The 27,803-nt window shown below is 48.1% G+C and overlaps 1 protein-coding gene across 1 annotated transcript in view; it reads left to right on the top strand.

Annotated features, from left to right (window-relative positions):
• Positions 1-27,803, top strand: part of HCFC2 (host cell factor C2) — a 245,069-nt gene that overhangs the window by 27,961 nt on the left and 189,305 nt on the right. Inside the window, exons 2-3 of the mRNA XM_086919162.1 lie at positions 12,174-12,322; positions 13,552-13,712. Coding sequence (XP_086775288.1) covers positions 12,174-12,322; positions 13,552-13,712 — 310 coding nt within the window. The remainder of the gene's footprint in view (positions 1-12,173; positions 12,323-13,551; positions 13,713-27,803) is intronic.

Here is a 27,803-nt window from a genome sequence, read left to right as displayed (position 1 = left end):
ACTTTGCAAATAACTTGTCTGTTTGTTGCTAATCAAGTCTGAGTGTCTAACGCTGTTTAATGAAAACATTTTTTAACTATGAGTACAACCCCCCTACCCCCCAACTGATGGGTGTAGCATTCAATCAACAAATTGAGAATAGACCTGCTCTAACATTAAACTTCACTTACAGACGTTTTGCGTGGATACCCATACTTTCACGATATGGGAGGGCGTATATCCTGACAGAGTTACAAGTATCCATCTCCGTCAATATTACATGTGTATTGGTATTAGTAGTGAAGGTATATGTAGCATGGGGACTTGTGGTAAGTGATATCCTCGTGTGCCACAGCCCCGGTCCGAATTAGTTGCATTGAGTTATGGGAATGTGAACATTTCTAAAGCTTTGAAGGACTCCATAAGGAGATCCCAAATCATTGATATAGGCTTTTTCAGTTTTCCACAATATTCTTCCCTGTGCAGAGCACTGCTCTCCGCCATTCCCCAGCGCTCCACCTCCTCTTTCCAGAAGGGTACAACAGGCTAAGTTGCCGATTTCCACCTCCTGGCTATATTTTGTTATGCTAGGTTGAGCGCCAGGTGTGCAAACCTTGCCTGCACTTTGTAACCCTTCGGCCGTGGGGAGGGATCTAAAAGGCAGCTTTCAGCCTTATGTCATGTGTCCTCCGAATACTTCACTCTGAGCTGTAATGATCTGCGCCCAGTAGGTTAGTAGGGCGGGGCAGGCCCACAACATATGTAACAAATCAGCATCCTGTTCAGGGACATCTCGTGTATGGTGCTGTGATATTGGTGAATATTGAGTGTAGCCTATGCAGTACAAGATAAACTCGCTGTACTATCATGTATTGTATGAATTTCAATTGTGAGTTACAGGTTACCTGTTTAGGGTATTCGAGTACAGTGTTTCATTCTTTTCTAGAAGTACTCTGCCTACCACTCACTCCCACTTTTCCTGTAGTAGCACCAGAGGCTAGAGTTGGTATGTGCGGATGCCTCGGTATTACCAGCGTATTAAACGTCTGCCAGTACCCAGTACCCATTAACTACATTGAGTGGGCTAGTTAATGCGTTGCAGGTTCAAACCCGTTGGGAGACCAATGCCGTTTAACAAACCTTACAAGACGTGCATGTATTAAAAAGAGTGTATCTGTGAGCCCCTGTTTGTTTATGAAATCTGCCTGACTTAGTAATATCCCGTCCCCGAACAGTGCAGCCACATTGGTCACGTCTTCCTGTGTTGTGTCAGTGTGCCTGTGGTATTGGGGAGGCCTATGATTGATATATTGGGGGCATAAGCAGTAGTCTTCGCAGTGTTTTTCAAAGCCATTTTCCAATACGTAAGTGCCACCTTGAGTAGCAGCTGAGCCAGAGTTGGAATTTGCATCTCAGGGCAGAGCAATTTTGTTCAATTTCCCTTAGGCAATCATTTAGGGGTGTGTATTTCTTGAAGATTTCGTCCAACCAGCCAGTAAGATAGCCACTGTAATTGCCAAGCCAAACCGTAAACCAGAAAGTCTGGTGCCCTCATTCTTCCGGCATCCGATGGCAGCTGCAGTTTTGGCAAGCCGAAGCATAGACGCCCCTTACCCCATATCAAATGTATTAGGATGGTATTCAGTGTTTTAAAATTTTCATTGGGATAACTACTGGTAAATTTGTGAAAAAATAGTGAATGCGCATTACCATTTTAGTTATTGAAAGTTGCCCTGCTACAGAAAGGTGGAGCGATATCCAAAAGGTGAACTGGGATCGCAGACAGGCAATTGCTTTTTTTTTAAAAACTTTATTGTGCATTTAAATACGATTACACTCATGGGCCTACAACCACAGGGGCCGGCCGCTAAAACAAGTAGAAGCAATCAGTATTCATCACAGTTCCGTCGCCGACATCCTCGAGGTCCGGCAGTAATAGAGGATAAGAATCGTAACAACACAGGATGAAATCAGGATATAATAGTGTTTTTGTTTTTTATAAAAAGGAACAAAGAAAAGAAACGAACAAGTCTCAAGGCCTAAAACATTGTATATGAAGTTGTGCTCATACGGGGGGGGACCCTCAATTGCAAGATGAACGAATTAGTAAGCGGTGGAGGTGGTCGGGGGGGGTCAGTGGGTCAGTGGGTAAGTCAGAGATTAGGAAGGAGAGTAGACTACACATGGCATGTCGGGTCAGGGGGATAGGGAGATATCCGAATTATCCTCAAACGGGTTTGTACATATGTTCCCCCGATAGGCGTTCCACTGGCCCCAGATTCTAGTCCACGCCCCAGGCTTGCCCCTAGCCAAATACACAGTCTTCTCTCTAAACATACACCAATCCATATTTTCTTTCCATACTGACACGTTGGGCGGCCATCGGGAACCCCACAACTGCGCAATGTCTCTCTTTGCGATCATGTTCCCAAGGGCCGCCCACCGAGTCTGGGCGACGTTGTAATCATTCGGCTCCCACACATTCAACAGACATCGCCGGGCCTCAGGTTGCAGAGCAATCCCGGTGACACGCTCCATCACAGCATGCACTCGAGTCCAAAACGCAGCCACCTCCTGGCATTCCCAGATGATATGGAGAAAGGTAGCACTCAATCCACAGCCACGCTTACATAACCCATCCGCAGAGAAACCCATGGAGACCAGACGAGGACCGGTAACATAAACACGATGAAGAATCTTAAGCTGGACGAGACGGAGACGGGCGGGAATGGCTACTTCCTTCGGGGAAGACAGTGCAGACTGCCAGTCTTCATCATCCAGTTCCAGCCCATCCCCAGTCCAGGCCTCCCTGAGACGCACGAGGAGATCTGCCCGATTGTTGATCAACTTTTTATATATTAGTGAAATCGTACTATCAGGCAGATGACCATCGAGTACACGGTCTTCCAGAGGGGAGGACTCTGGAATATTGGCATCGGTGGCGAAGACCGATGTCAAGGCATGACGGATCTGCGCATATCTAAAAAATTCCCTTTCACTCCGCTCATATTCATTCTGTAATGCCTCAAAAGTCTTAACAGCACCCTTAACCCAAAGGTCACCCGCTCTGCTAATACCAATCATATCCCATTTCTCAAAACCTTTCGTTGTCCAGAGGCATCCCAAACTCTCCGACGCATACAAAGGAGTCGCACGTGTCATTCGATCCTTCCAACCCAGGGCAGCATTCGCATCACTCCAGACTCGCACGGCAATCTTAGTGGGTCCTGTTAGATTTCTCCCTGCCACTTTAGAGTAGAGCGCCCTGTTGGAATTCCCACCCGGCAACTGATACTTGTCCATCTCAAATACTGGGTTTGGGCTGGGTGCATACATTGCGTGATTAATCGCGCTCAACTGAGAGGCCCATACCAGGGGAGGGTTAGCTTAGCAAGAGCAATTCTTGCACGTCCGTCCCAAATGAGCCGCCTTCGTAAGCTTTCCACCTCCCGGAAATAACTTGCCGGGATGATGTCGAGCGAATTCTGAAGTGCGTATAAAAAACGTGGCAGGGACATCATTTTAAAGAGCGCGGCACGACCGAGCGGTGACAGTGGCAATCTACGCCAATGAACCACGTCGAGCTTCAACCTCTGGAGGGGGGGGGAGCAAATTGCGCTCATAGCGAGCAACCGGGTCTAATGATATAAAGATCCCCAAATATTTGAATCCCGTCTGGGAAACCTGAATAGGAAATCTACGTGGCAAGGGAGGGAGACCACCCGAAATTGCGTAGACACAAGATTTAGTCCAATTTATAACTAGACCTGAATTCTTGCCAAACGAGGTGAGAACATCGAACAGAACGTTAAGCGATTTTCGGGGGAGGTAAGGGATAAGAGGATATCGTCCGCATAAAGCGAGATCCGGTCCTCAAAATCGGGAGTCCACTGAATACCCTTTATCGATGGCTCCCATCGGAGCCAGGCTGCGAGGGGCTCTAAGACAAACGCAAAAAGCAGGGGAGACAGCGGGCACCCCTGTCTCGTACCCCTCCCAAGAGTGAAGGAAGTGGATACTCGGCCGTTAACGACCACCTGAGCCAGCAGTTCCCTGTACAGAAGTTTCACCCACCCGATAAACTCCGAGCCGAAACCAAATTTCGCGAGGGCGGCTCAGAGATAAGGCTATTTTATAGTGTTAAAGGCCATCGTGGCGTCCAAGGAAGCCAAGATGGCCGGCTCTTGAAGTGACCCCGCCCTCGCGAGAACACCATGCAAGCGCCGCAAGTTGAGTGCGGTGTTACGATGTGGGATAAAACCAGATTGGTCCGGATGGATCAGGTCACCAATCACCGTAATCAGACGGTTGGCCAGAACTTTAGCTAGAACTTTTGGTTCAGCGTTAAACAGGGAGATGGGCCTGTACGAGGAGCAGTGATCCCGAGGCTTGCCCTCCTTAGGAATTACCACAATTGTAGCTAAACGCTGATCAAAAGGGAGTGCGCCAAGTTCTCGTGACTCCAGGAACATATCGCGGAGATATGGGGCGACTTTGTCGGGGCGCAGTTTGTATAATTCAATGGGTAGACCGTTCGGGCCCATAGCCTTGCCCGAACGAACGGAACGAATAGCGATCGCAATCTCATCTGCAGACAATGGGGCATCCATTAAATCTCGGTCCTCCTCTGATAGGCGGGCCAGCGCAATATCGCGTAGCAACAAATGGGAATCCTCCTCATCTCTATCAGACACCGGGGAATACACCGTACGAAAATAATCCGCAAAACACTCCACAATCTAACTCGGGTCAGTCACACAGTCTTCATTCAAATTCTGAATCACGGGGACCACACGATTCGCCCTTTCTTTCTTATCAAGCCACGCAATCAATTTACCCGCCTTGTCCCCGACATCATACAATCTGCCCTGTTGCTCTCTGTGCATTGTTTTGGCAGCATCCGTGACAAGGGACTTATAGTCCAGCTGCTTCAAACCAAGGGCGTGGAGTATATCATGGGTAACGCCTGATTCTAAGTCATTTTCCAGTTCGACTATTTCTGCCTCAAGACGCACAACCTCTTGATTCTTAGTTTTCTTGGCTTCCGAAATCAAGGACAAGGCATGCCCACGGATGACAGTCTTGAAAGCTTCCCATAGGGACACAGAGGAGGACACAGACCCCTCATTTTCAAGGAAGTAGCGATCTAGGGACTTTATCAGACTGGCACGGGCCTTGGGATTACGCAAATACCAGGGGTTTATGGGAGCGACTCGACCCGCACTACTCACCCCAGTATCCATACAAAGCCACAATGGGGAATGATCTCAAATGCCCCGGGCAAGGTGTCTAATCTCTCTAACAGAAGGGGACTGGGCAGCAGGCATGAGAACGTAATCGAGTCTGGAGAGACTTCCTTGGGCTCCAGAGTGAAAGGTGTCCCGACTCTGCGTTGGATGCATCAACCTCCAGCAGTCTACCAAACCAAAAGTGTCCAAAAAACCACCAAGCCATGACTGGGACTTAGGAATATCCCTGGTTGGGTGACGGTCTACGGTACCAGAAACAACAGAATTAAAATCCCCGCCCATAACCAGAGTGCCATCAGGGAGTCCCAGCATCACTCGCCCAATATCTGAAAAAGTGGAGGTCTGGAGACCCGGAGGAACATATACAGTGAGCAACGAAAGAGTCCTACCCTCCCATCTACCAGTGAGGGTGGCGTAGCGCCCCCTATCGTCCAGGATTACATCGTCTATCTCCAGGGGGAGAGAGGACCGAACAAGAATGCCCACCCCCCTAGAGCCAGTGGTGAACCCGGAGTGCGCAACAAGGCAATAACCCCACCTATTCATGGCATGACACATATTTCCCACCAGATGTGTCTCCTGTAAAAGAACCACATCGGGGGACAGACGACGCAAGAATTGCAGCACCACTCCCCATTTTATTCTATCACCCAACCCATTGACATTCCAAGATATTAACCTCAACCCACTACCCCCCATCCCAACAAGTGATGCAGAACTCACCCCACAAAGAGCACAACATTCGAATCATGGAGAAAAACAATATGTTGCCTTGAAAAAGAAAAACGAACTCACAAACACCCCTCCCCACCCCCCAGCCAACTCCCGTTACAACTCCCCCCCCTGCACCCCTGCATTAGACTAGAAAGCCACCCCAACGTGCAGTGTGCCTGTCGCCCTACCATTACCCAATCTACAAAACGACCCTGGAGGAGGAAAGAGACCCACCACCCCCGCCACCCTCGGGCGAACAATAGTAAAATACGACAGTAAGAAAATTATAGAACTCAGCTGCACAAAGTCAAGTGTTTGGTAATCCGGGGCCGAGTCATCATTTCTGTTCCTGCTCACCACCCTCGGCACCACCAGGGTGCTCAGTTCGGTCGTTCCGGGCAGGCAGAGAATCCAGCCAGTCACTCACATTCTCTGGTCGGTCAAAGAAAAATGTCCGGCCCTCGTACTCCACACGAAGTCTGGTAGGAAACAGCATCGCATATTTCAGGCCCAAATCACGGAGACGTCGCTTCACACCCTGAAAACCCATCCTTTGCCTCTGGACAAGCTGAGTGAAGTCTGGGTAAAAATTGACTTGTAGCGTTTTCGAATTTTACCGGGCCGCTCACCCTCTAGGCCTGCAGGATGGCATCACGGTCTCTGAAGTGAAAGAGCTTGGCGATGATAGGCCTCGGAGGGGCACCCGGTTTCGGCTTTCCACCCGGAACGCGATGGGCACGTTCCACTGCAAACGAACTTGCTCAGTCCTGTAGGCGCAAGATGGGTCAGGACAAGGTCCTCCACCAGGAGGTCCATCGAATGATTCTCGGGGTTTTCAGGGACACCTATGACGCGGATGTTGTTGCGTCTTGCCCAATTTTCGAAATCCTCCAGCCGATGAGACATGAGATCGTTGGTCGATTTCAGATTGCCAATCTCGGTTTGAAGTTCTGACACGTCGGCCGTAAGGCTAGTGGTCTTCAAGTCCAATGATTTCACCTTCTCATTGGTTTTAGACAGGTCGGCTCTGATCAAGGTGACATCGATGGCGACCGTGTCAATTTTATGAGCAAGAGCCTCGTACTGCTGGCCGATGGTCTCCTTCATGTTAGCGATGGCGCCCAGGATGTCCTGAAGAGACCGATCAGTAGGCACGGTTGAATCGTCCTTGGCGTCCTCCGGCGTATGGCTGGCGCCACCAGGGGATCCTTTAGATTGAGTATACCGATCCATAATGTTGGTTTGGACCAGTCCCCCGCGAAGGGGCGCCTTTGTTTTCCGTTTCTCGGCGTCGGCCCTAGCCGCCATACTGGAAGAGACGCCCTGGAGGGGCCCGTGAGACCTAGTGAAAATGGCCGCCTGCGGGCAAGGCACCAAAAGTCCACAAAAGCAGGCTCGCGTGGCCGAGGCCAAGACACAGTTCGACACAACTGCGTAGAGAATAGAGGCACACTCTGACAAAACAGAGCCTGGACGGATCTCCGACAGAACGGAACTGTCCCGCAGTCAGACAATGCCAGGACCCGAAAGTGAAACCGAAAGTTGATGCAGGGCTACTGGGGGAAGACCCCTCAGCCGTTGTTGTTCAACTTCGTCCCGGCGTGCCAATGTGCCAAGTCCCCGGCTTACCGCAGGGTGGGCCTCAAAAGTTCGGATCAAAGTAACTTCGGCTCCCAAAGTCCAAATCAAAATTTTTAAAGGGCTAAGAGATCAGGTGAGGTTCCTCTTCAATAACCCATCTGAAAATTCAGGATACCGTCAGGATAAAATGCGAAGATTGGCGAGGGTCCCGGGAGCTCTGTGCTCACGCGGCCATCTCGGATGCTCGCGTAGCTCCTCCCCCCGGCAATTGCTTTCTTGAGGTTCCTGGCCAAAGATCGTGTGGGTTCTTTTATATCTGGATCCCCAAGTACCTGAATGTAGTGGGGTCTACTACAATCTCCTGTTCACCAAATGGGATCACTTTCCTTTGGAAGTTACTCTTAAAGGGAAGTGCTTGGGATTACCCAAAATGTATTGCTAGTCCCATGAGGGACTCAAAGTGTGCGAAGGTGTGGGTTACCATAAGAAAGTTTTCTTCGGTGTATAATATTACTATGTCGCCTGCATACAGCAACAGTTTGTGGACCATGTGGCCAATTGGAATGCCCCACTTTTGAACATCACTGCACAACCTGCATGCCAGGGGCTCCAATACGAGCACAAAAAGCATGGGGTAGAGCTGGCAACCCTGTCTTGTGCCACGTTGTATGGTGTAGTCTTCCGAAATGTGTGCCCGAGTGTGTGCCCTGGCTGTTGGCGATGTGTATGGAAGTTTAATCCATTGAAGGAATTTGTGGGGGACACCGAACCGCCTAAGGGCAGCCAACTAGTAATCCCAGCTCAATGTATCGAAGGCCTGATGGAGGTCCAGCGATAGACACGTTGCTCTAGGGAAAACATCAGGGCAGGTGGCCATAACATGATAAAGTTGGCGTATATTCATTGATGTATTTCTCCCAAGCACAAAGCTGCATTGGTCATTGTGTACAAGTCTTGGTAGTAAGGGAAGGAGAGAGCAAGCCAGCACCTTGCTTAGTATTTTGTACTTTGTATTGAGCAGCGACTGCGGCCTATAAGCTGTAATGTCTGTGTGGTCCTTGTCAGGCTATGGCAATGAGGTCACTAGGGGCTGCACAACAGTAGGAGTCAGCGCTCACTCTGAAAGGGAAATACGATATAACCGTCCCAGTCTGGGGGCCATTTGTGAAATGAGAGTGGCATAGACATCCACTGGTTGGCTGTCTAGGCTTGGGGGTTTAAGCCAGGTCTGTTCGCCCTAAGTTGGCAGGATATGCCCAGATGTAGGTCCCTGGCTCACTTTGCCAATGGATTCAAGCTAGCCTGGCTGATGAGGCGCGTTACTCTGAACCCGCCCCAGGATGCCTGTTTCCTGTCCAGGGAAGACTGGGCATGGCAGTTCGGGCTGGACTGTTCCCATGAGGAACAGGGTCAAGACTGATTTGCATATGGCTGGATCTGAACTGGGGTGGCGAAGTGAGCTAAAGTATGGTGATGGATTCAACCCAGATCTGTGACTGGGGGTGAGTGTCTGAAAAGTTTCCGCACTCCATCCATCATCTCCTTGTGTTTGCTTTGCTTATCCAGACCGCAACCGCATGCAAATGCTGAGTAAGATGTATGGTATGAAATTGTTATTGTTGTCCCCTCCATTTTTCCGGAGTTTGAGAGCACTCTGAGGCTGACAGGTGGGTTTCCTGTAGGAATACTATTTGTGCTTTCCGTCGACATAGTTGTGCGTGAATTCTATGACGTTTATAAATGGAACCCATCCCTCTGACATTCGAAGAGGTGAAGTAATAATGTGGGATTGCTGTCCTTAGCACATCTTATGTTATGTGTAAAGCTTGTGTATGTGTCTTGTATTGCAGTCCAATACCAAGCACCCACTAAAGTCCCTCGGGCTGAAAGCCAGTACGGCATGGGTCGCACCAAGGGAAGGCAGGCTGACAGGGGGAGCAGAACTCAGCTCCCCTGCAGGAATTATGGGTCTCCGAGACACCGCAACCCCTGCAGGGCTGCACTCGGACCACACAGGACTCCCTGCTCGTGAGTATGCAGCAATAGTCTTCAACACCGGCTCTCCGCTCCGCTAACCGTCTCCACTTGGGCATGAGACTGCACACCCTCAGAAAACCGGCCTGCACGTCTCCGAGGCAGCATAGATCCGATCAGGCCTGATGCAGACAGTTCTTTCACGGGATGGTCTGGTGCCTACATGTGTCAGTGTCCGGCCCTGGGCCGTCACTGGTCCCTTGTCCCAGGCTCGCTTTTAGGATTTTGCCTGATCCACCAATGTTGCCTCTACTAACCTCTTCATTCTGCTAGTGAATGTCGCAGGTCTGGCGATCCTCCATTTCATTGGCGGTGTCGGCTGTGCCGAGGGTATGGCCGCTCCGCAGCAACGCCACAGCTTGTAAATGGGGGTTCTCGACGTCCACGTGGTCTGGATTAATTTAGGATGGGGCAACTGGGCAGATGGCCCTGGAAAAAGTGATAAAAAAGTCTGTTAGGCCCTGGCTTGGGAGCTCTCCTTTCATGCGACCGCCATCTTCGGTGGTTGGCCTTGCCCCCCAGGGTCCTGAAAGTAGTTCCCAGTGGTTCCCTTTCTTAGTGTATATCTCCTCCACACAGCAGTCACAGTCTTTGGTCCAGGTGATGGTTTCTACAGTAGGTCGATCCCAATCACATGTGATAACTTTGCCAGTGGCAGCCATGAACCTTTGGAAGTAGCACCTTTGGGAGGAACAAATGAGGGTCCTATCTCGACGATTCCTTCTGCACAACAAATGAGACTGTTTTCGCTGCCTCCCCATCCCTCTATCAAGCCAAGTGGTGATGCTCAACAAGAGATTGTAAGCAGGCCTCTGTAAAATGATCAGTGCTGCATTACTCAAGCAGACTTTTCTCCTTTTTTCCACACCTTACTTTCTAATACTAAAGCCAAAACTCAGAAATGCCAGAAATACACTTTGCCAAACCGGCGGAGGTTGTTCACCAGCCTCCATCTTGTGTCATGCTTGGCCAGAGGCATTCCAAAATGGATCCATGGCTTCACCATCACACACTTGCATTCCTCAAGGAGTCATGCTACTCTACATGGACATACCACTGACTTTATGCTTCTCAATTTACCAATGTTGGAAAAATGGGAGCCCGAGCTGGTTCTGCCCGGATTTATTACCTGCAGGTCAAACCAGATGTCGGTGGCAAACAACACACTATTGGATCCTCTTGCTGGCTAGTAACAGAAAAAAAGTTTGATTGGTGAAAATGTAGATGGGGGATAAAATAAAAAGCAAGATTAAGTATTTGAAATGTGCGGAAGAGGTAGAAAGTGTTAAACTTTATGACACGGAGAGGCCATCCCTTTAATAAGAGTCAATGAGAAAAACATGCAAGAAAGTGAATGATAATTTCAATGCAAGTAAGGTTAAAATCAGATATTTCAAAATGAATGCATTTAATAGAAAAACACAGCTTTTAAACCATTTTTATTTTTACAATTTTGATTTAAAAATACTTATTTCAACTAGTGAGTAGAAATATTCCCTTAAAATTATTCTAAGCTATTTACTTAGACAGAGTAAGAGATACACATATTTTATTTAAGTCTTGTATATCTCTTCTTTTTGTCATACACCGGAAGAAGAAGGTAACGCCTAGTACTAGAACATATCGTTTTAAAACCTTTTATCTAGGGAAGTTTGAAAGAAAATAAGTTGAAGCATACCTACTCCTAGTTAGCCATAACATTCAGCTTTTAGGGCCAGATGTATCAAGCAAATTCGCATTCGCAAAGGCCGAAATTCGCAGAATTTCGGCCTTTGCGAATGCGAATTTGCTAAATGGAATGTATGAAGCCAAATCTGGTGCAAAATAAGGAAACGCAAAATTTGCCATTCCTTATTTTGCAATTGCATTTAAGGAATCGCAAATTTTGCGATTCCTTAAATGCAATGTATGATGCCGAAAAAATTTAGGAATCTCAAATTACCACCAACTTCTAGTTGGTGGTAAGTTGCGAATTCCTTGAAAAATGCACAATTTGCATTTTTCAAATTGCCTTGTGACGCACATACATGCCCTTAGGGCATGTACGTGCACCACATGTGCACCCATGCATATTTCAGGGGTGCAACAAGGTGTCCTTTGGACACCCCTGCACCCTTGAAATTATTCTCAATTTGCGATTAGCAAATTGCTAATCGCAAATTAAGAATAACTTCCCATTCATTCCTATGGGTCTCCTTGCCCATAGAAATGAATGGGAAATTATTCCTTAGCAATTTGCTAATCGCAATTAAGGAATTTTAAGAAATCGCTAAAAAATAGCGAATTTCTACATACATCCCAATTTGCAATTCCCAAATAGCGATTTCTAAAAAATCGCTTTTTGGGAATCTCAAATGATGGTAATAATACATCTGCCCCTTAGTGTTTTTTTGCGTGGAGTTCTCTGACAGTGAAACTTTCAATTGAACCAACTGAAAATAAAAATGAAAATTTGGTACCATATCTAAGCTTTTGTAACTCCAGCCGAAATCCTTGAAAATAAATATTACAGTGCCATCGAAAGAAGAGCAAGTTAAGTATAAGAATTGTATGCATTTCAAGTTTGAGAAAACTAGAGATGACTTTACCTTTGTTTTTTTTCTTTTTATTACTCAGCTACAAACCAGTGGTTTCTCCCTGCAGTAAGAGGTGACATCCCGCCTGGCTGTGCCGCCCATGGTTTTGTCTGCGATGGAACAAGAATTCTTGTGTTTGGTGGGATGGTGGAGTATGGACGATACAGTAATGAGCTATATGAACTGCAGGTGAGATGAAATCCTTGCTTTCTGGATTACTAGTGGTCTGCGGAATGTGATGGAGAAAGTTGTCACTGAGGCGAGCTGTTGTCCTCATAAAAGGCACATACATGATGGTTTGGGCCTGGAATCGTGCATGAAATGAGGAAAAAGAATAGTGGCTTTTTTTGTTGCTTATGAGCTTCAAGAGAATGAAAGTGGTGGCTCGGGCGAGTGTGTAAATGCAAGCAAGTGGTGATTTATACTTTCCTGATCATCTTTCTATTATTTGGCTACTGGGCATGAAATCAATGTACACTTTAAAAGAGCAGGCTTAAAAACTGTATCGAAAGAGTTTATAAATATATGCTTATAAAACTGCAAAGGAAATGCTGGTCCTATGAGGATACTTCGGAAGAAAAGAGAGGCATTGATTCTACAAGGTACCTCGCATAGAGAACTTGAGCCTGTGTTAAAACAAGAAATGTTTTTTCTGTTTTTCATTGTTGGCTGGAGTCTCCAGGCCTCTTACATTTTCAACCCAGGCAAAAAATGCCATGTAATTTAAATAACTCGCCAAGCCTTAGTAGGAGAGAGATTGTTGTAAACCTCAGCATTTTTCAGATGCTACTTTCCCCCTATCTTTCAGCTTCCAGACTTTTGTAATGAAACTATTAATACTTTAGGCTTAAATCCTCATTAGGTGGATCTCTTGTTCTGCCACTCAGTTCTAAAAATACTCCAAGAAGAGACCAAAGGTCTGTTTTAGCAGAATGTGCTATGTTCAAGTGTTTCTATTAATACACTTACTGCACTCGTACATAGTTACTCATCAGGCCTATTGCTACTCAAGATTACTATTGGTTTTATACCTTGTACTGACACCAGTAGTAATACTCAATGTATTTGTGCTAATTTGATCTCCCTTGGTTGAGTTGATCTGCTGGCTTTCTAACACACAACTTTCTTATTACACAAACTCAGCAGGCCCACTAACCTGCTGAGATGTTTCACGGTCTTGAAAAGTGGCTGAGCTATTTACAACCATTTTCTTTTGCAAGACAAAGGAAATCGCTATGCTTGTGACTTTGAAAGAAGAGTGCAACCCCGTCTTTTTTAGGGATGAATGGTTGGGCATTGATAATAAAAGAGATGTGAGGTCACAGCAGATTTGCACATGGTTCTTAGTGATTAATAGCCTTTGTTTGAAAGAATGAAAATACACTTTAATGTAACTTCTGTTTTTGTTTCTGCATAAGGCAAGTCGCTGGCTCTGGAAAAAACTAAAACCTCAGCTACCACTAACCGGTTTACCACCTTGTCCTCGACTCGGCCACAGCTTTTCTTTATATGGTAACAAGTGTTATTTATTTGGTGGCCTGGCAAATGAAAGTGAAGATTCAAACAATAATGTTCCCAGGTACGGCAACTCGCCTAGTAATGCATTTGAGACAGTAGATTATCTATTTCTAATTTTAAAAATAAGTTACATTGTTTTTTCTGATTGAATTTGCTATTTGTTCTCCTTAATTGCTTTCTTTGTCACGTCTGATGGTGGTTGCAAAAATATTACAGAATGCTCAGTCAAAATGTTTTAGACCATATGGATTGTCTATTAATTGCACTTTTTTGGTATGTGGTTGACTATGAGACTGGCTCTTAAATGTAGTTTGACTTTTTAGTTCTGTCGCCATTAAGACTGTATGATCGTAGATCAGTCCATTATTCAAACATACATTAGAAAGGAGCACTTGCGGATGTCGTGTTGTGTTGTGTGGGATTTCTGTAGGATCAATAAGCCACCAGCGGAGCACCAGTGCACATGTGCTGTTCTTACAGGCCAGAGGCATGTAAGGCAAATGTTCCCAGTCAGAGGAGAGGTGAATACTTGTAGGGACAGTTAAAATGTTCTACTGTGTTTTTTATCCGTAAATTACCAACTTCTTTTTCTTGCTAACTCACAGTTCGTGAAATATTTAAGTCATTTTAAAGAGATTTTTAGCACTAAATAAGTTTGTGCTTAATGAGAGCACAGAGTGGGTGTGTATAAGCAATAGATTAATCAAAAATTAGTGTGGTGTGTGTGTGATTGTTCATCTGTGTGAAAATCATAATCTCCATTAAGGGATACAGGAAACTGTCAAGTCAGATCAGCTCTTTGATGCTTAGCGAAACCAAAGAAATAAAACTATCACCAAGAAAAATTCCCTTATCCTGCACATCATTGAGTGAAATTTGTATACTCTTTAAAATCGTGCTATTGTGCTCATGTGAATAAATTGATGTATAGCACCTCTGGTCGTAGGTACCTGGTCCTAGAAATAAAGGTCAATCAAGTGGCTTGTAAAGCGTGACTACTCACATTTAAGTGTCTCAAGGCGCTGGAGGGTGAATGGGGGGAGGACTGCAGATCTGTCGCAAGGCACTGTGGTTTAGTCGAAGAGCCAGGTCTTGAGGTCCTTCCTGAATTGGGGCAGTGACAGTGAATGCCTTAGGGGGAGAGGCTGGGTGTCCCAGTTCTTTGCTGCGAAGTAGGAGAAGGATCTTCCCCTGGCCATGGTCTTGCGTATGCGAGGGATGGCTGCCCGGGTCAGTTGGGCGAAGCGGAGGTCTCTGGTGGGTGCGTGGAACGAGAGGCTGTGGTTGAGGTATGCAGGTCATGTGTTATGTAGGGCTTTGTAGGCGTGTGTAAGCCTGGGCTTAGTTTGCAGAGTTTTGCTACATGAAACTTCACGAAGTTACAAAGAAACTCTGCGAAGTTCTGCGAGTGGCAGAGGGCTGGTATTTCTGCCGCTATGGTAGAAATTCTACCCGAGCGGCAGCTCGCGCTCTCAAACTTACTGTTTGGGATCACGAACTTACCAAGCGGGAAAAACTCCGCTGCACATCGCGAAGCGGAGTTTTCTGCACTCCGCGAACTCCACGGAGTGCCGAAAACTCTGCTAATGGAGCAAAGTTCACCGTCCAGGCCTACGCGTGCGTGAGGAGCTTGAAGGTGACTGGGAGCCAGTGGAGATCTCTCAGGTGGCTGGTGATGTGGCTGTGGTGGAGAATGTTGAGGATGATTCTGGCGGAGGGGTTCTGGATGCTTTACAGTTTCATGAAGAGTTTCTGGGTGATGACGGCGTAGAGTGCGTTGCCATAGTCGAGTCTGCTGCTGATGAGTGCATCATATGTGGTGACATATGGAGTAACTTAATATATTAAATGTGCCTCCATAAAAGGACTAGGGAAGGTTACATCTATGGGATTTGTATACTACGGTATTGAGTTTGGCTCATTGCATTGTTTAAAAAAAAATATATAGTTTTCATAAAGATCATTACAGTGAATAGTACAAGCTTTTCTACATACACTCCTAGATTTGGTAACATTTGACCACTCTTCTTTGCAAAATTGTTCTAACACTTGTGGAACATTGATAGAAAGCGTTATCAAGTCACTCCACAAGTTCTAGTATGAATTTACATTGGAGATCAATTTGGCTAGCTAAAGACCTTTCGTGTTGTGTGACATTGCCACTCCATTTTAGCTTTGGTCGCATGCTTTGGGTCACTGTCATGCTGAAAAGTGAACTTCGAACATAGGCTCAGCTTCTTTCACATTGGCAGAGAGCAGAACATTGTTTATGAGAATGAGTACATTTTTTCACCTGGACAGTTTTGCAGTTTGTCTGATTTATATTCTATCCTGTCCTCACAGATACCCCAATCCCTGCAGAGGAGACATCCCCTTAAACTGATGCTGCCAACACCTTCCTTTGCAGTAGGGATGGTGTTTTTTGGGTGTATGCCATAACATATTTTGACTCATGGCTACAGAAGTTCCTGAGTTTTATTTGTTTACATATTTGCATAAAAAGATGATGCTGCGTTTTCATGAGTAATGGCTGCCCTCTTGCCACCCTGACACACAGACCAGATTTCTAGGGTGCTTGGGATATCATTGTTGCATGCAAAATCTAAAGGAGCTACAGGGTTCAATGGCCAAGTCTGGAAAAGGATTCCATTGCCACTTAAACAACTCTCAGTAATCAGCCTCTTTGGAAGGATATCAACTTCCACCTATTAAGGGGACCATCCAGTGACTGATGTTAGACTAGCACTCAAAGCCGAAGTGCACACATCAGAAAGGAATGTTTCGGAACTCCTGTTATTGGTGGTTGTTAGAGATACAAAGAACTGTTTTATTTTCTCTACAGTGGATGGATGGCCTGTTAGATAATATACTTGACCATGCTACAAGGAATATTCAGTGTCTTTGATTTGTTTTTATTCTCCTGATCTGTTTTGTACATTTTCTTAGTCCTCCTTGGTGTTCATAGTTTAATCTCTGTTGTGAAATTACACAGCAGAGGAAACCTACAGGAACAGCTGAATTTATTCTAAAAGCATGCCATCATTAGAGTTTAAGACACGGAGAGGCTGATTAAGCAGTTTTAATGATCAGTTACCCAGGAGTTAAGTTTTAATTGCAGACACATTTTTTGTTGTATTTAATGTTTTAATACTTTCTAGTATATTTGTTTTTTACTACTGGGGAATTAAGGTTCCTAACCCAGCTCTTTTTTTTCTCACTTGGTGTCTCTAAATCAGTGGTTCAGTTCGGAACCTGACCCTAAATATGCTTCTGATGGAACTGGGAGTACTGTCTTGTTTACAGGGAATATTTAGATCTCCTGTTCCCCACCGTAAAGAAAGATGGCCCTTAGACCTTCTTTTATGTGGTGTAGTCACAATTGTCTTTGCCCACTTCTTCTTGGGACTGATACTGTAGTTGACTCAGTGACTTAAGAGAAATGGAAAACAGAAAGGAAGAAGAATGCATTAATGGCCCGATTACGACTTAGGCAGTTTGGCGCCGCGTCCGCCCCACCATCGCATCGCCAAAGCCGTGGTCAGACCGCCTGCCAGATTAGGAGTTTGCTCCTATGTGGCGGGTTGGTTTTGTGTTCTGATGGCGATGCCTCTAAAAATGGGCACCGCAATGAGAACGCCAAAAACGTTCCTCCATGGCATGGACTGAAAAGTCCATGCCACGTAGGAAGTGGGACACAGCACACAGGGGAACACGTGTTATGCCCCCTTGCATGCATCCCCATGTGGTGGAGGCACAGAGGGCACCACAGGGCCCCCATTGTTTCCTCTCTGTTACGCTGTTCATGGAGGAGGAACGTCAATGACATCGTCAGTGGAGAGAAAACTCATAATATGCTTGGCTGGACTGTGGCTGTCACGCCAAGCATATTGCAAACGCCTGACTGGCACAAGACCACCTTGGAACGGTGGCTGCAGTGAGGCTGTGGCAGTCCCACTGCCTGACTATAATTGGACGGTTGGGAGAGCACCACCGCTGCGAATCTACGGGTCCGTGGACCGCCAGACTCGTAATTGAGGCCTAAGTGTAGAAATGTGGGAAATCTATTGGCAGAGAACACTTTCAAGAACATTAAAAGATGTTGAACTCAACCCTTCTGTCCAAAAGTATGTCTGAAGGCCAGCGGGTCACTTATCCTTCTACAGTGGTACAAAAAATAGAACATGACAATTGTAGAGGAGGACAGGGACTTTTATGCTGTCCATTGTGTTGATGTGTTAATGATTTTTTTTGCGTAAATGGCTTTGTGATTGCAAGTTATCATTCTAAGTGTTAGAAACCAAAGAATTTCTGTCAATCATGACAATCTATAGAAGATAGAATACAGGAACAGATTGGAAAGCGATTGCATCTTTAGTGTAGCACTCCAGTGCAGATTATTTGTTCATCAGGGGAATCCTTTTTACTGCGTGCTCCCTCTTAGTCTCTTTTTAGAGTCTTTCTTATGATTGACATTTTGGTGGTGCAGTTTTTAATGTTAATGTGCATTTTACGTAAAAGCTATAGTGTGTAGTGAAGTTGTCTTATTTGGATTGGCCCCATTCACGTGTATTGGATGGGCACTTCTAGTAAAAGATAGCTGCGTGTTTTTTTGTTATGGTTGTTGATTGAACAACAGCTAAAGGTTACTTGCAGAGGTGTGGCTGACTGAACCCTTATATGTGGAGACCACTGTTTTCAAAATGTTGAAGTTGACTTTCTTACAGTGCCATATTTGCTGATGTTGTCATGTAAACAATTGTAGAATGCATGTTTTTAAATTTCCTGGCGCTGCTCGATTTACAAAGCCATTTGCCTGTGTAAGTTCAACTGATGTGCAAGTGTCTTGATTTTAAAAGTAATTCACACAATGTGAATTTGTACTCTTAGATTTATTTCCACATACATATCATTACCCCAATATGGTATAATATTAAGCATGGTTAAATCTCTTACAATGGTCTGTTGGCGTCACACAGCAGAAACATTTGGTAAAGCCCACAAACTGGGGCCTTCCCAAACCTCTCCTTGAACGACGCTCAGCCTGTAAACAGTCACAGATGTGCTCCTTCCCTCAGGCATGTTTCCAAGGTATGAATAGGAAGGGAATGCCTCCCAAAATATTTCCCTGTGGAGAAAAAAGTAAAACTACAATTGTTCCCATGCAAAGACAATTTTGGATATCCAGTTTAACCCCTGCGACCAGCCTTCACGTAATTAGGATTCACAAAACCTTTCCAGAAGTACTCTTGTTAAGTTCAGACAGTCACAGGTTTTAAGATGTACTTGTTATGGTTGCTGTCTCTTTAAGTGTGTCATGGTTCATTACATCATTCATGGAATGATTACATTCCAATTGCTGAGAATTCAGTTTGCTGTTACTTTTGCTTGTTGATGGTTGTACATTAAAGCTACTCTACAACTTCTACTTCTCCTGAATTGAGTGCTTTTATCACTGGCGACGAGGGTCAAGGCCTGATTGGGGACAGGCACCTACAACCATCAATTCCCTTAGATTTGGAAATCCTGTTTTGGACTTGGTTTGGACAAATTTTGAACTTTCTACTTCACTTGGATACCCTACAGGTACTGCATTCTTGGATTTTTCATAGCATCCTTCTCTACTAATACTATTAATTAGGTGAATTTCAACTACAACAGTTCTACCTTGGATTTTATTTTGCTTGGTTTGACTGACTGTGAAATTCGCTTACACAGTTAAACTATTTTGGATTATTTACGTTGGATTTGTTACTTCATTTCATTTTTCAACTGCTGTCTGCTGCATTTTTGATATTTTAATGAGTTTGGAGTTTCATACGATCTTGGTTGTTACCTTGACTTTGATATTACCTTGTCATCAAATTTCTCCAAACAAGAAGCAATTGTCGTGTACTTTATTTTGATGAACTAAAATTCCGATTTTTAAGAAATCCTTTTAAAATCTCAAAAGCGGATTCACCGATCTTCACTAACCTTGTTTTGATTTAAAAGTACACCGGTGGAGTTGCCCTGCGTTTCACGTCGCGTGCAAAGTTTCGGATGTTGTTCATCTTCGTAACTCCATTCGGCAGCACGGACAAGCTGAGCGCGACTCTGAGACTTTGACCTGACCTCTGACGTTCACGTCCTCACGTCACGTCCAACGTCCCGCGTCATCGCGTAAGCGGCCATTTTCTTATTCTCGTTTCCTTGACTACGCTTTCATCGCCGATGCACACGGCTGTGCATCAATTATTCATTTAACTAGGTTATTGTTTCCACGCCGATGCGCACGGCTGCGCATTGATTATTTACACATTAGATTATTATTTCCACGCTCGATCAATTTTTTTTAACATTTGGACTATTTTTTTATTTTTTTTATTTTTTTTTATTGCAGAATTAGAAACCATTGCATACAATTGCTCAACCAGTACACTCATGGTGTCCCCCCGCATCACTCGTAAGAGCGTAGATCATACACAGCCATTCAGCCCGCATCCCGGAGGCCGGGCGGCACAGCGTCCCAGTTAGTAGCAAGACATCATGGTGAGCGTCCCTGAGGGACAATGGTCGAAATCGCTTTACGTATCTGCATTTTACCCCCCCAACCCCTAACCTGTCCCCAACATCAGCCATCCTAGACTAACATTCCAGTGCTACGGAGCCGCTGCAATCCCGTTCCCCGTTCCCTACGAGGGCCTCCTCATGTCCGTCCCATGCGCCCCTGCCACCTCCCGCTATCCACCCACGCTCCACAGACCCAGTAAGCAGTCCCAATCCAGAATCGCTGCCGTATCCAATCTGCCTCCCGGCTCCTAGCCCACCCCTCAACAGCCCCAAAACAACCCCTAGTCCCACCCCCCCAGCAACCGCTAATGGTGTGTGCCATGTTCCTGACTCTTGCATGGGTCCCGCTACAGATCCGCTGATACCTCCGTACTCGTAAGCCTCGCAGTGTCCTCGAGTCCTATCCATTCAGTCCTCATCCCCCACCAATGAATCACGCAGAGCCTGCACTATCAATTCCCATGCACGCGCTGATTCTAAGTTCTTTTCATTATCAAGCTTGACAGCCTGCCTCATTCGGAGCACACTCTCGCACTCGGACCACCTCAGCAAGTCATTCGTCCACCTCCTCACAGACGGTCCCTCCCTGGACTTCCAGTGCCAGGTGATCTCTCTCTGCGCCAGTATCAGCCCTAGGTCAATAAACTTACTTGTCACCTTAGTGTGTTTGGTGTGTGGGAACCAGAGCAACAAGCACGCCGCCATATCAAACTCCACCTCCCTGTCGGTCACTGCATTGAGAAGTTCCCCTACCTCCGCCCAGTAAGCCTCTAATTTCGGACAGCCCCAGAACAGGTGATCCATATCCGCCTCCGACGCCAAGCACCTCGGACACCGCGCTTCCTGCACCTGGAAGTACCGTTTGATCTTCTCCGGAGTCAAGTAGGCCCTATGTAATACAAAGAAATGCACCTGCTGGAAGCGCGCGTTCCTCGTGCCCTTCCACGTACGCTTAAGAATATGGCTCCACACCGTGTCCGGAATGGGCCTACCTATGCTCGCCTCCCATTTCGCCTTCAGCCCCAGGAGCGGTTCCAGCCCCTCATGCAGCATCCTATTATGGAGGCAGGTCACCGCCTTAAAGGTGCCAGCGGCCATCACTACGTACTGGCATGCCATAGTCGTGTCCGGCTCAATGAGCCCCCCTCTCCAATGCTTCTGAATGGCCGCCACCTCGGCCGCATGCAAGAGGAAGCTCCCCTCCGGCAGCCCAAACTGTTCCTGTAGTACCCCGAAGGGCACCAAGGTCCCATCAACATACAGGTCCCCTACCACTTGCAGTCCCGACTCCTCCCATTCCGACAGTGGAGACCAATCGCCCCCATGCGGCAGTGCTGTCAACATGCCTATCGGTATCTCCGGTGCATACGGTCGGGTCGCCTTCGCCCTCCTCAGACTCCTCTGCCAGCATAACCTGAGCGTCCGCTCCTCCATAGTGAGGCCTCGCAACTCCAGTTTCTGCTGCATAACGATATAGGCCAGGACGTGGCGTTGTATCCCCAACTCTCGGTCGCACTCCGGCCCTCTGAACACCCTAGCCACATGCTGTGTAAGTACCTGAAGCTGCGCCGCCAAGTAATACAACTCAAAGTCAGGGACGGCCATCCCCCCCTCAATCTTGGGGCGAAGCAACGTGTTCAGTGCCACTCTACGGCGGCCATGCCCCCAAAGGAAGTCAATAACCATCGTCCGCAAGTCCCTAAAGATCCTCTGAGGAATCCAAATGGGCAGCGTTCGAAAATAATACAGGAGTCGTGGAAGCGCTACCATTTTCAGCAGAGCAATCCTACCTAACACCGTCAGGGGAAGGGATGCCCAAAAGGACATACAACCTCTAAGCGTCCGTATGCACCGTCCAATATTGCCCTCTAATAGGTCCGCGGCCTCGTGGTAGATACGGACTCCCAAATAAGTAAAGCAAGATGGCTCCCAGACCACCCCCATGTCACGTGCGGGGCAGGGCGCATCCGCTCGAAGCGGAAAGACACAGGTCTTCGCCCAGTTAACCCTGAGGCCCGACAACCGGCCAAACTCAGACAGCATTTCCATCGCCCCTTTCAGAGCCCGTTCCGTGTCCTCCATATATAGCAGCAGGTCATCCGCATACAGTGAGATGTGGTGCAGCTGCCCACCGCTTGCAATCCCTACATACCCGTCTCCCGACCTGGCACGCACCGCCAAGGGTTCCATCGCCAGTGCGAACAAAAGAGGGGAAAGGGAGCACCCCTGTCGCCTTCCCCTACCAACTGGATAAGCCGCGGCCACCAGATTGCCCAGGCGTACTCGCGCCGTTGCCGAGGAATACAGCACCTTCGTCCACCTTGGGAACCCTTCACCAATACCAAACCTCACTAGCACTTCATCCAGATAGACCCATTCCAAACTATCAAAAGCCTTCTCAATGTCTACAGACAACACCGCCTGGGCACCGTCCGTATCCACTGTACCATCCAGTATCCCAACCAGGTGACGAATATTTAACGCCGTGCTCCTCGTGGGGATAAACCCCGCCTGGTCCCTGTGCACCAGGCCAGTCATGTGTGGGGCCAACCTGGTGGCCAAGATCCGGCTCAATATCTTGTAGTCCACCGTCAGCATGGACAATGGCCTGTAGGACCTCACATCAGTCGCTTTCCTGCCGGGTTTTAGCAACGGCACTATCAGTGCTTCCCTCATTGATCCGGGCAGACCCCCCAACCTGTAAGCCTCCGTATACACCTCCAGCAGTCTGGGCGCCAAACTATCAACGTACTTCTGGTAGAACTCTATCGGTAGGCCATCCACACCGTGCGTTTTATTCCTCGCCATGTGCTTAATGGCCGTACTGATCTCGGCCAGCGTGATAGGCCCACCTAAGTCTTTTGCATCGTCATCGTCAAGGACCGGAAGCTGCCTTGACTCCAGATACGCCGCAATTCCGTGGGCCTCTACTCCCAACTGACTCTCGTACAGCTCCGCATAATAGGCCCGAAAGCACTCCAGCACCGCCGATTGGGAATACACCGTTTCCCCCAGTGCATTTTTGATGCTTAGGACCGGGCAGCCTCTAAGTTCAGGATTAGCAAGCCTGGCCAGGAGCGTACCCACCTTATCCCTTTCAGCATGCGCTCTAATGGCGTATTGTCTGTAGTCATAGCTCCGTAACCGTTCCGTTTCGGTGGCCACCACCTCCTTTGCCTCCAGCAACCGGGCCTGCAATTCCGGTCGGTCCGGCCTACGCCGCTCCAGTTCCCTCAGTTTCTCCTCCGCACTGGCAAGCGCATTCAGCACCGACAATCGAGCATTCGAAAACCTACCCAAGCATACACCTCTCACCAACACTTTCATCGCATCCCATTCAGTGGACCTGCACGTAGCTGTACCCTCATTCTCACTAAAATACTGATCAATGCCCTGTTGGACTGCATCACTGAACACCGAGTCCTCCAGCGTGTTGGGCCGGAGCCGCCATGTTGGAATCGCGGAACGCTCCCGCTGCCATTGGACATGCACCAGCAGAGGATTGTGATCCGAGATGGTTCTGGCCAGATACTCCGTATGAGAGACCAATGGGGCCAGGGACCCGCCACACAGTACCAAATCAATTCTAACATGTAGAGCATGGAGTGCCGAGAAAAAGGAGTAGTCCCTAACATCCCTGTGTTGTTCCTGCCATACATCCAACAGCCCCCACCTGTCTTGCCAATCCTTCCTATGCATGGCCAGCTTACGAACCGGGGAGTCAACAAGGGGAGGGTGAGATCTGTCTAAGGCCACATCCGTGATCGAATTAAAGTCCCCCCCCCCAGTATCACAGGACCCGCTAGGAAGGAGGCCAAGGACCCGGATAAACCATCGAAAAAGCGGGCCTGATCAACATTTGGAGCATATACACAGCGGAGAACCACAGCCTGACCATATAACCTCCCCTCCACCGCCACATATCTGCCCTCGGGATCCACCAATTGATTCAGCACCTGAAACGGTATCCCTGCTCTCACCCATATCAGTACCCCTCTAGCAAACGCTGAGTAAGTGGTGCCAAAAACCTGACCCCGCCATCTCTTTTGTAGTGCGGTGCATTCCTGTTTCGTTAAATGAGTCTCCTGCAACATGGCAACCTGAACCCCCCCATCTCACCAAATACGCATGCACTTTGTGGCGTTTGACCATAGTTCGCAGCCCTCGGACATTCCACGTCAGGCATTTCAAGTTAGGTAACGTCCCCATACCAGCATAGAGCGATCCAGTTCAAATGCAGCCAGTCAATACCCACACCATAGCAGTTGCCCCCCCCGAAACAAACTATTGAAAAGAAAACTCCCCGAACCCCACTCCCCAGGACAGAGCCCACAAAGCCGGTGTCAGCCCCGATCCAAACCTTAAACCAAACACACATCCGACTAACCTGTGGTCGCCACCACAGAAGGCCTTAAGGGCCCTGGGGGGGTGAGTTATCGCCGACCCCGGCAAGCGGAGCCCGCGCCCCGCGCTCTCCATCCCGCCATGCCAACGCGGCACCCTGCCCGGCGACCCAACCAGCTCCAACAGGATGCCACCCTACCAAAAACCGTGTCCAAGTCCCAATGAAGAATCAGCCATGAAAAATCTCATCAGACGTCTGGGGGGTGACCACCGGCCCCTTCGAGCTCTCCGCCTCTGAAAGTTCCTCTCCGGTCCTGCCGCCGTCGTCTCCAGAGTCCGTCGCTGCCAGTTCACTCTCCGGCTGCGATCTCGTAATGGCCGCCGTCGCTGCAAGCGCCTCTCTCTTGTCTGCAGCCATTTGGGCCTCCCGTTTCTCTCGCTGACGCCTAGTGCGGGAGCGGATCCTTTGGGACTGCCGGACCTGAGGCGGTTTAGGCCGATCTCGCCGACTTTTGTGATTCCTGTCCGTGCCAGCTCGGTACGATTCCAACCACAGCCATGCTTCATCCGGGGTCTGAAAAAAGTGCGTGGCCCCATCCAGGATTATCCGCAGCTTGGCCGGGAAGAGCAAGGAGTACTGGATTCCCTCCTCCCTCAGTTCCTTTTTCACTGCCAGAAATGATGCCCTATTCTTCTGGACCGCCTGAGTGTAGTCCGGGAAGATCGTGACCCTTCTGTTTTCCACCTCATATGGGCCCGAAGCCCGAGCTCTCTGGATTAGGAGGTCCCGGTCCTTATAATGAAGGAGCCTCACCACCATCGGTCGGGGGGGCGACCAAGCGCTGGCGGGCGAGCCGGCACCCTGTGAGCTCGCTCCAATGTAAAGAAGGAAGTAAGTCCCTCCGGTGCCACCACAGTCCGGAACCATTCCTCCATGTAGGCCACCGCATCCTCCCCCTCAATTCGTTCCGGCAGGCCCACGATCCGCACGTTGTTCCTTCTGTTGCGGCTTTCGGCATCCTCCGCTCGTCGTTCCAACATGTCCAGCCGGGTCTGGATGTCCGTTATCTTGTGTTCCGCGGTCACCACCGCCGGTTTCAGGTCCAATAAGAGCTGCTCATGGTCCTTTACCTTATCCGCCAACTTGGCATGATCCGCTCGCAGGAGCCCCAGCCCCGTAGCGACCTGCGCAATGTCCTGCTGCAATGCCTCCTTGGTCGAGGTGATAGCATCCAGTATGGCATCCAAGCGCCGATGTAGCCTCTGCTCCTGGTCCATCATCGGCGGGGGGCCTCGCCAACCTGGGATAGTGCAGCCACGTCCTCCTGGCCCTGCTCCATGGTGGTCGCTCCCCCTGCAGCCGCCATCTTAGGTTGCTCCGTCGCCTCTACACGGGCAGAGGGCCTCGCCAAGTCCCAACAACCACTGTCCAGTGGGACGTGCGTCTCAGCAATGATCGCGACAGAGTGCCACCACAATGCCCGCAACTCCAAGGATCAGAAGGACCAGCGCCGTCCACCTCACTGCCACCAGATCCGGGGGGAGGGGGAGGGGGAGAAGGAGTAGAGACGAGCAGTCGCCCCCAATGCCCCGATCAAATGCTGGGCACCAAACTCCCCGCCTTCAGGACCGCATCTACAGCTCCCACAACTCCGATCTCGCAGAAGCGGGCCACCCCGCCAGTCAACGCCAATTCCGCTCAGTTTCGGTTTCCGAGGCCATCGACCCGCGCCGCTGCCATTTTCTTCACACTCCAGGCAACACCTCGGCCGTCGTCTTACGAGGTCTCCACGGGGCCAGCGAACCCCAAAGTGCTTTCCGCCGCTCCCCAGTGGCTCCCACTGGTTAGTGAAGTAGTGTGGCTCACTGGTTAGAGGCGGCAGACCCGAGAGCAGAGGACGGCCCGGGACCAGGGTTCGATTCCTGACGCGGCAGGTTTCTGGACCATGGGTCAGCGGACTCGATAATTCTCTCGCCTCGGTGCCCACTCTGATCGGCGATCACACTCGGCAACTCTGGGCACTAGCTTGCCTCATCTTCACTAACGGCCCCATCAGACCGCCGGGGATGCCTGGTCTCACCCTGGAGATACCCATTAAGGGACCATCTCTCAGGGAAGCCAGGAAGGGTTTCGCAGCGGTCGAAGCGCGGGGACACGCCGGTGCGCGTAAAAACCCAGCGCTATATAAATGCCCCTATTACTATTACTATTACTCCCCAACTCTTCGTAGGCCAGTCACACCGACCAGGGGTCGCTCCGGGTGCTGATTTCAGGAGAATTAGCGGGACCCTGCGCGGAGCTGCAAGCTCACGCCGCCATCCCGATCGGCGTCCAAGCCACGCCCCCTTAACATTTGGACTACTTATGCAACGCTGATGCACACAGCTGTAACTTTTCATTGGTAGTTTCTACGCAACTTTACATTGGAAATTAGGTATTTTTAAACTTTTACCAGTATTTCTTTATATTTGCCACAGCTCAAAATTTATTTATTTCTGTGTTATTGCATATTACCAGAAACTCATTTGTTTTTGTGTTTATTTGTTATTTATTTACTATTTCATTATGGCTACAACATCTAGTATGTCACAACCACCACCATTTCTTTCAGAGGAAGGTGAACCCATTCTTCCTTGGAAGAGATGGAGGAATTTATTTGAATCATATTTGGTTGCAATTGGTGGAGAGACGTTTTCGGCTTTTAGGAAACAAGCCATTTTGTTACATAATTTGGGAGTTGAAGGCAGACACACTTATGACAGTATGGACAGCATACCTGTTGGTGGAGCTGCTGGTGAACCTGCAGACGTTTTTGAAATGTCAATGACTATGTTAGAACAGTATTTTGGTCCAAGAATTAATGTTGTTTTAGAACGAAATAGATTTTTTTACGCGTGTTCAAGGCCCACGTGAACGTGTTGGAACTTATGTTGCTGCTTTGAAAACTCTTTCACGTACATGTGAATTTGGAGATTTATCTGAATCTCTGGTTAGAGATCAACTTGTTCGATGTACAAATAGTTCTAGGGTCCAAGAGAAGTTATTGTCTAAGAACCCTACATTAAAAGAAGCTGTAGCCATTGTAGAGGGCATGGAGAATACCTCTACATGGGTCAAAGAAATAAGGAAAAATAAAGAGGATGAAAGTCATACCGTTAGTGATAATAAGAAGAAAGTCCATGACTCAGTACACATGTTAGAAGAAGATGAGCTTGTTGGTGAGTGTCATGAAGAAGTTGCTAAAGTCAGTGTAGGCTC

Source organism: Lissotriton vulgaris, chromosome 1_1 (genome assembly GCF_964263255.1).
Source record: "Lissotriton vulgaris chromosome 1_1, aLisVul1.2, whole genome shotgun sequence".
In the NCBI taxonomy this organism is placed as follows: Eukaryota; Metazoa; Chordata; class Amphibia; order Caudata; family Salamandridae; genus Lissotriton; species Lissotriton vulgaris.
Note: the sequence above shows the minus strand (reverse complement) of the source record. Positions and strands in the feature narration are given on the sequence as shown.